Source organism: Elephantulus edwardii, unplaced genomic scaffold, assembly GCF_000299155.1.
Source record: "Elephantulus edwardii isolate Elephantulus edwardi_28Jun2011 unplaced genomic scaffold, EleEdw1.0 scaffold00229, whole genome shotgun sequence".
Lineage (NCBI taxonomy): Eukaryota > Metazoa > Chordata > Mammalia > Macroscelidea > Macroscelididae > Elephantulus > Elephantulus edwardii.
Genome location: NW_006399979.1, coordinates 1257085 through 1266813, shown reverse-complemented (window position 1 = coordinate 1266813; position 9729 = coordinate 1257085). Strand labels below are relative to the sequence as shown.

Here is a 9729-nt window from a genome sequence, read left to right as displayed (position 1 = left end):
CTATTCTCTCCCCCATAGACTTCAATGCCGTAAACATATTTCATCCAGTTTTTCTCAGACTTACCCCCACCCCAATGCCAGCCTCATTCTACAACAGTGGCAACATATAATAAAGGAGTTTTTGATGTATTAAAATCAGAGGAGATGGTTGCATACAAAATGAAAAACAAAAGAATGGTGGTAGAAGAGATTTTTAAAATTTGTAAGTGAGGACAGGAAGATAATGACCATTTTACTTTTGTTTTTATAATTTCTACTTGTGGATTTCTTTAATTTTATTTTAACATATACAATCTTATCTAAAGACGATCTTAGTTATCAAAAATAGTAGACATCTTATTTGTTAAAATAATAGATTTTTTTTTTTTTACTTGAACAGATTTCTGTGTTTAATTTGTCAAAATTGTTTACTTACAGGCAAAACCTTATCATGAGTGTACTGGAATATATTTTAATTAAAATTGTCTTTTCAAAAATCTGTTTTTGCAGGTGGTTGTGCCCAGAAGCCCTTTCCAGGCCAAGGGACTTCTTTTGTCATGCATAGAGGACAGAAACCCTTGTATATTTTTTGAACCTAAAATACTTTACAGGGCAGCAGGTAAAGGTTTCCTTTATCTTGTATTTATGAGTTTCTTTATATATTTTGTTTTTCATAGTTCAAAAAACTTGCCTCTAACCTATAATATTTATTTGTATTTTCCAAGTTGTTGTTGTGTCCTGTAGTCTGAACCAACCCATAGCTGACCCTCCGGTGGGTTTTCAGAGGCATTTAATCTTTATTTGTATTTTCCAAGTAGGAAAAAACAAATCTGATTGAAGTGTTGCATATTGACTGTGTCCTTAGGTATAAACTACATGTTAAATTTAGGGACAAATCCATCTAGCCGTGTTATATTTTGATTGTGGAAGCAAAGGAAAAGTGTGAACTGGTAGAAAACTTTAGGGCTACATTAAGCTATGTAGTATTACCTAGTAAAATGTGCTGATCTCTTCCCTTTCAAATATGATGTCTTTCCCCAAAGACTAGCACCTCTAACAACATGACAGGAAGACCCTCGGTGCAATGGATTGACATAGTGACTATGGCAATGAGGTCAGGTGTGCCGGAGATGGTGAAGTTGGCTCAGGATAGGGCAAGGTCAAAATAATTGCATGGATCGTTATGAGTTATAATTGACTTTATGGGACATAATTATTAAAGATTCATATTTATCCCAGTCCAAAAAAAAAGATGACTCGACAAAGTGTGTAAATTATTATATAATATTATTCATATCACACAAAAGTAAAATCCTGCTGAAGATTATCCAGAAACAACTGGAATAGTACATTGGCAGAGAACTAACAGAAACACAGTCTGGGTATAGAAGAGGTCGTGGCACTAGAGACATTAGTGTCACTTTCAGATGGATCTTGACAGAAAACAAAGAGTACCAGAGGAGTGTCTATCTGGGTCTCATTGACTTTGCAAAAGTGTATGACTGTGTAGATCACACCAAATTGTGTCTAACCTTGTGGAGAATGGGAATCACAGAACATTTAATTGGGCATATGCAAAACCTATACTAGGACCAGGAAGCTGTCCTCAGAACAGAGCAAGGAAACACTGCATGTTTCAAAACCAGGAAAGGAATCATCAGGTATGCATTCTGTCTCCTTACCTTTTCAATCTATATGAAGCACTGATCATCTGGGAGGCTGGGATTTATGAGGAGGAATGTGGTATCAGGATTGAAAGAAGACTCATAACCTATGATACGCAGATGACACAACCTTGGGTGCTGAAACTAAAGAAGACCTGAAACACTTGTTGCAGAAGGTCAAGGACTGTGGTCTTCAATATGGATTGAAGCTCAACATTAAGAAGACAAAGATTCTCACCACAGGGCCAATTGGCAGCACTATGATAGATGGAGAAGAGTTTGAGGTTGTTAACAATTACAGATTGCTTGGCTGCACAATCAGCGCTCTTGGCACCAGCAGTCAGGAAATCACAAGATGAATTGCTTTAGGTAAATCTGCTGTCAGGGACCTTTCCAGAGTACTGGGAAGCAATGATGTCAGTCTAGAGATTAAGGTGCGCCTGATCTAGGCCATGGTTTTCACAATTACTTGCTATGCATCAGAGAGCTGGACAATGACTAAGGATGACAGAAGAAAAATTGATACTTTTGAGTTGTAGTATTGGAGATGAGTCTTGAGCATACCATGGACCACCAGGAAAACAAATAGATCTGTGTTGGAGAGGTGTGAAACCAAGTTTCTCTTAGGAGGCTAGGATTTTAAAGCTCCATGTCACATACCTTGGGCCTGTGGCAGGAGAGACTGATGGCACATAACAACAAAAAACAATAACAATTATAGTAAAATATGAGTTGAATAAAACTGGGCTTTTATTATTGTATGTTAAAAATTTTTGACTTTGTAGCATATATATGTATTATTTAATTTAAAATGACTAGAAAAGGATTAAAAGAGTGAGTATAGTAGAAGCACCAAGCAGCAAGCAGGAAGTGAGTGTTGCTTACTTTTTGATCCATAGTTCTCTTCAAGCACTTGGGACTGTGTTCCATAGAATTCCCTTCCCCACGTAGTTTTGGGTTAGCACAGGCACAAGTAGGAACATTCCGCAGGAGATTTGGAAGCAGCAGTCATATTTTTATTTTGGGACATCTCATTGGTTGGAGCTGGACCTGGTCCTGTGACTTGTTAAAGCTGCTGACTTTTCTCTTTGGTTTCTGTCACTCTTGGGCTAGGTGTTCATTTAGCTGAATGAAAGATATCAAGTTTTCCATATGGCAGCCTCATTGAAGTTGACAGTTTAGAGTCAGTGAAAGACACTTGTGAATGCCCTTTGGGTTTCAGCCCATCCTGGCAGGTTCTGGTTTGCCCTTGCTGTCCCTTACTTCACGTGTCCCTTACTTACCTTCCTGACAGTGTGTCTAGTCCTGTGAACTTCCACCTTGGCACCAAAGTTCACCACAGTTCTTAAAACCAAAGTATAGATTTTACCACAGATATTTAAGGGAGTGAAGCAGATCTCTTAATGCTTTACCAGCAAGAGTTTGAGTAGAGGCAAAGCTTCTAGATCATATTGTAAGAAGTATATTATATGCATTTGATCACATACAATTATAACAACTGGTTAAATAGTCTTTGAGAAGTAGTTGATTTTGTGCTTTGAATAATATGATTCCACTTATATATGGCCCATAAACAAGCCACATTTCTAGATCTGTCTTGAAATACAATATTGTGAGTGACAGGATAATATCTGTATGCATACAAGGAAGGCCAGTGAATACCACTATCATTCAGATATATGCACCAACAACCCGAGCCAAAGAAGAGAAAATAGAAGATTTCTACCAACTTTTACAGTCGGAGATTGATTTAACATGCAATCAAGATGCATTAATAATAATGGGTGACTGGAACGCAAAAGTTGGGAACAGAGAAGAAGAATCAGTAGTTGGGAAACTTGGACTCGGTGACAGAAATGAAGCTGGAGATAGAAAAATTGAATTTTGCACAAGCAATGACTTATTCACTGCAAATACGTTTTATAAGAAACATAAACACAGGATATACATGTGGATTTCACCTGATGGTATGCATAGGAATCAAATAGATTACATCTGTGGAAAGAACCGCTGGAGAAGCTCAGTATCAGCTGTGAAAACTAGGCCAAGAGCTGATTGTGGAACAGACCACCAACTACTCATATGCAAGTTCAAGCTGAAGCTAAGAAAAATTAAATTGAATCCATGGGAACCAAAATATGACCTTGCGTCTATCCCACCTGAATTTTAGAACCATCTCAGGAACAGGATTGAGGCCTTGAACACTAATGAGTGAAGACCAGATGAGTTGTGGGAAGATATCAAAGGTATCATCCAGGAAACATGCAAATGGTCATTACAAAGACAGAGGAGGAAGAAAAGGCCAAAATGGATGTCAGAAGAAACTGTGAATATGCACTGGAGCACAGAGAAGCCAAAACAGAAGGAAGAATTCAAGATAATAAAGAGCTGAACAGAAGATTCAAAAAGGCAGCGTGGGAAGACAAAGTAAAATACTACAATAAAATGTGCAAGGAGTTGGAGTCAGAAAATTAAAAGGGCCGAACTCGCTCAGCATTTCGTAAGGTCAAGGAACTGAAGAACAAATTGAAACCTCGAATTGCTGTAATCAAGGATGCTTTAGGAAGAATATTAAATGGTCCAGGAAGTATTAAAAGAAGATGGAAAGAATATACTGAGTAACTGTGTTGAAAGGAATTGGCAGACACAGAGGAATTTCATGAAACAACATATGAGCAAGAGCCTATGGTGATGAAAGAAGAATTTCAAGCTGCTTTGAAGGAAATATAAGCAAATATATAAGAAATATAAGCAAAAAATAAGGCCCCAGGAATAGATGGTATACCAATTGACATATTTCAGCTAACAGATGCTGCCCTGGATGTGCTAACCAAGTTGTGCCAAGAAATCTGGAGAACAACCACTTGGCCAACTGACTCGAAGAGATCTATGTTTGTTACCATCCCAAAGAAGGGTGTCTCAACATAGTGTGGAAACTATAGAACAATATCATTGATTTCATATGCAATCAAGATTCTACTGAAGATTATCCAAAAACGACAGGAACAGCACATCAGCAGAGAACTGCCAGAGGTCCAGACTGGGTTTAGAAGGGGTCATGGTACTAGGGATGTTGTAGCTAGTGTTAGATGGATCTTGGCTGAAAGCAGGGAATACCAGAGGAATGTATATCTGTGTTTCATTGATTATGCAAAGGTGTTTGACTGTGTGGATCATAACAAACTGTGGCTCACTGCGAAACCTATACTTGGACCAAGAGGTGGTCGTCAGAACAGAGCAAGGAAACACTGCATGGTTCAAAATTGGGAAGGGTGTATGCCAGGGATGTGTCCTGTTTTTATACCTTTTCAGCTTGTATGCAGAACAGATTATCCGGGAGGCTGGGCTCTATGAGGAGAAATGTGGGGTCAAGATTGGTGGAAGATCTATCAATAATCTGCGTTATGCAGATGACACAACCCTGCTTGCTGAACCTGAGGAGCGCTTGCTGCAAAGGTTCAAGGACTGCAGCCTTCAGTATGGATTGAGACTCAATGTCAAGAGGACAAAGATTCTCACCACTGGACCAATTGGCAGCATCAGGATGGGTGGTGAAGAGATTAAGATTGTTCACAGCTTTGGTTTGCTTGGCTCCACAGTCAACACTCTCGGCACCAATAGCCAGGAAATTGAAAGATGTATTGCGATGGGAAAGTCTACTGTTAGGGAGCTCTCCAAAGCACTGAAGAGCAGTGGTTTCACTCTGGAGACTAAGGCACATCTGAAACAGGCCATGGTTTTGCAATCACTTGTTATGCATCAGAAAGTTGGCTAATGACTCGGAAGGTTAGAAGGAGAATTGATGCCTTTGAGTTGTGGTGTTGGGGTAGAGTATTGAATGTACCATGGACTGCTAAGAAAACAAACAGATTCATCCTGGAGAGGGTTAAACCAGGCTGCTCCTCGGAGGCAAGGATTCTGAGGCTTCGTCTGACATACTTCTAAGGAAGTACCAGTACTTGGAGAGGGACATCATGCTTGGGTGTGTGGAGGGACAGTGCATGAGGGAAAGACCGTCTCTGAGGTGTATTGATTCAGTGACTGTGGTAATTGGGGTGGGTGTGTTAGAGATGGTGAGATTGGCACAGGACACAGCAGGGTTTAGGGCTGTTGTACATAGGATTGCTATGAGTCGCAAGCAACTTCACAGCACATAACAACAACAACAACCAACAAGCCAAGCTAAAGTATAATGCTTAGGGATATTTGTTGTTGCTGTTATGTGCCATCAAATCACAACTGACTCAAAACTGACCCTTCAGTGGACTTTTAGAGGCAGTAAAACATATGGGAAGAGATTGTCCGTATTTTTTCAAGGAGCACCTTATAGATGCGAACCACCTGCCTTTGGGTTTGCAACACAACACCTTACCACTAAACCACCACTACTTTAGGAATATATAGGTTTGTGATAAAAATTATAAAATTAAATAAGGGAAGAATTAACACAAAATTTAAGATATTGGTTTTCTCTGGAGAGAAGAAAAGAAACTTATTGAGGAGAGATCTTGTAAATAGTGCTGATTAATTTTACATCTTAAAATGGATCAATATTATGTAGCTCTACTTATTCACCCTCTTTTAAAATCAGTTTTTAAAACTTGACTAATTATATTGTAAGCCTATATGTGTTTGGAGGCACATGTGTGAAGAGGTTGGATTCTGAAATATGTTTTTCTTGTCTTGGTGAGGTTCGGGTGTGAATTTTTTGGTTGGTTGGTCCCCAGGTGCTGTGAGCTGATTGGATTTGCTGGATTTAGCTAACAGTGAGCTGTGGGCTGAAGGCCTCTTGGTTTAGAATCAACCAGGACTTGGTGGGCTGGCCTTTGTATTTAAAAGATGGTTGGGGCCTTAGGCCCAATGTTAATTGTGTTTGGGATGAACATTTTTCTAAGGGTTACGCTACTAATCTATTTGCTATATTGAAGCAACTTGGAGTTGCCATCATACGGAACACTGTGCCACTGGTGCGTCAAATGCCATATGGTTACCCATCATGGACAGTGTTTGGTGGAGCTCTCAGATTGATCAGGTTTGGAAGCAGGAGTGCCATCTACTTCCTAAACCACATGCCTCTGGAAACTCCAATGAACATAGAGAAATGACAATAGTTACAGAACAGAGTTCTGGCCTTTTGTTCATAGAGTCACTGTAAGTCGTGCTTGACTCTACCACACTTAACAACAGCTACACAACAACATATCTCTTCTACAACCAATCAAATGTCCTAAAAGAGATTGGGAAATATAAGTGGCACAAGGCAGTGCAGGAGAGGAAGACCCTCGATTAGATGGATTGATTCAGTGACTGGGGTAATGGGAGTAGGTATGTCAGAGACAATAAGATAGGCACAGGATAGAGGAGGATTTAGGGCTGTTGTATATAGGGTTACAATGAATTGTAGGCTATTCGATGGCAATAACAACAACAACAAGAATAACAACATCTTGACTTCAGAGGTATTTCACAATTAAACAAAAAATTAAAAAGTATTTATTTTTGGGGATTTTTAAAATGGAAAATAATTTTTTTTAGACAGGAAACAAGGCTTTATTTTAGCACTTTGAAGATCACTCAGTGTGTGTGTATTGAGAGTAAATGCGCATACTTAGAGACCCATTTTCTTAAATAAAGGCAGCTACATAAAATTTTACATACATATATATGTATATGTATTCTTTTCCTCCAGGTAAGTCTTAGGTGCATAGACCCAACCTAAGCTATAACTTGCCCTTTACTCCCCATTTAGAAGAACAAAAAATACTGTCCCCCTCTAATCTCCTTGGGAAGCAAGGCTAGTGCAGCAGTTGTCCGGAACAAAGGCACATGGCACAGGCAGAGCTGGGTAAACTGAGTCACATGGGCTAGGCCCTCCCTTGCTCCCACCCCACCGTGAAAAGGGGAGGTCCCAGGTCACCTCCGAGTTCTATCCCTTACAGTTAAATTTTTTAAAGGCACACCCAGAAATGGTGCAGCTGGGGACTGGCATAAGCTGTAGACAGTAGCGATGCAGGGCTGAGGAAGGGAGGCTGCAACATGACTCTGTGGACAGCAGCCCTGCTGCACCCACATCGGAGGGTCGAAGGTGATGGGAAGACAGGAGTTAGGGGAACAGGCAGGACCCAGCCTATGGTGAGTAGTGCTTGTATGAAATGAATCTTTGGTACTTGAAGGAGCAGCATCTCACCTATGTACAAATTCTCTCAGCAAAGCTGGGAAAAGTAAGCTTCTGTGCTGTCTCACTCCTCTCCCACCACTGACCATCTGCCACATGGGGACACAGGTGGTCTATACTGCAGCAAACATACAGTTTCCAAAGAGTTTTCTGAAGATAAACTTTGGAAGGTGACCTTCCCTCCCCAGTTCTATTGAGGAACATGAGAAACTCCTAGGCTTTCTCCCCAGACAGTAAAGGAAGGGGCCGTGGGGGCCCTAGTGGAGGGCAGGGGCGAGACAAGGTTCTGAAGTTCCAGGGACACACCCACCTCACAGGCCCCTGGGCTCCAGGACCAGCCAGTTCTCAGTGACCATCTGCACGTCCTGGCCACTCAGAGGCTCCACAGCTTTACCTTCACCTCCATCTTCCCCCCTGTGGGCTTGCATCGTCCTTTCATTGTTACACATTTTCTCCCTTAATTTTTGGTTTTTAAAAATCTTTTTAAACATTTCCCCCCTTAATTTTTGGTTTTTAAAAATCTTTTATTTGATCCCATTTGGAATAACTAAGTAAGGGTATTTAGAGTTTAACTACACTAAAATGAAACTAAAAATTTTTGGTAATTAGAAAATTTAAAAAAAAACCCCACAAAACCCAAATATACTTATAAAGTAGTCTCTATAAAGTTTTATTAAAATAAATTTAAAATAAATAAAAATGTTGTTGTTGTGTGCCATCGAGTCACCTGTGACTCATAATGACCCTGTGTACAACAGCTCTGAAGCCTACCCTGTCCTGAGCCAGTCTCACTGACTCCAACCCAACAACCCCCATTGCTTCAGTCACTGTATCAATCCATCTCATGCTGGGCCTTCCTCTTCTGTGCTGTGCCTCCACCCTTCTAAGCATGATGTGCTTCTCCAAGGACTGGTTGCTCCTGGCCACGTTCCCAAAGAAAGTATGTGAGATGGAGCTTCAGAATCCTTGCCTTCAGGAAGCAGCCTGGTTTCACCATCTCTAGGTTCTCCTGTAAATTTTCAATCCATTGCTATAGAATAGACATAGCAATTTTGCATCTTCAAGTGTTTTAAAAAATAATGTTAAATATGTCTGCTCAGTGTTCTGCTTTCCCTCTCTTCCCATCCCGTTAAAGCCCTTAAGAATATCAACTCTGCTCTTGGTTTCATTTTACTTAATGGAAATTTGTGACTTGCAGACATTTTTGAAAACAAGGAAATGGAGATGAGTGTGTTTGCTAACAACATTTATTAATAGAATTTTGCTAATTTAACAGTGGTTTCTATGAAGATTTTTTGCCATTCTTTATATCATCCAAACTAGAATAATAGAGTAGAAAATATTTTAATAAATCATGAACTATTACTTGCTTTTTCTTTCTTTTCTTGGGGGGTGGTCACAGGAATTTTTTAAAAAATAATTTTCATCTTATATTGGTTTGCATACAAAAGTCATATATGTTGTGTTTCACACTTTCCTTCATTCACATTGTTTCATACAATCATTCCCACACATTGTGTTTTATAAACTTAATCCCCACTGAGTTATGTCCATCATTACCCCATCTTTTCAGGGCGCCACCAGCATAACATTTAGATTTGGATAAACACTAGTTTCTCAAGTTTTGAATATTTTTCTATATATATATATATCTGGAAATAAAGCTTTTAAAAGGATATGAGGTAAAGAGTTTCTTAGGAAGCTAAAGTATTAAGCATCTTAAAAATGAACTTGTTAACTCTAAGAAGAATTTATTCCTAATTTGTTTTTTATCTCTTTGTCATTTGTATTCTTTTTTTTTCTATATTTTATTAATTTTCATAAACATTTACAGAGATTTTGGGTTTCCATTCATTCATTGTTGCACCATTCTCTCTACCCTCCTCCCAGTTTGTTCTTGTCCAAATGCCA

At 39.4% G+C, this 9729-nt stretch overlaps 1 protein-coding gene across 1 annotated transcript in view; it reads left to right on the top strand.

The window, feature by feature from the left end:
* The window catches only part of BCKDHB (branched chain keto acid dehydrogenase E1, beta polypeptide), a 454972-nt gene that overhangs the window by 123425 nt on the left and 321818 nt on the right, over window positions 1-9729 (top strand). Inside the window, exon 6 of the mRNA XM_006898429.1 lies at window positions 490-598. Within this exon, the coding sequence (XP_006898491.1) occupies window positions 490-598 (109 nt within the window). The remainder of the gene's footprint in view (window positions 1-489; window positions 599-9729) is intronic.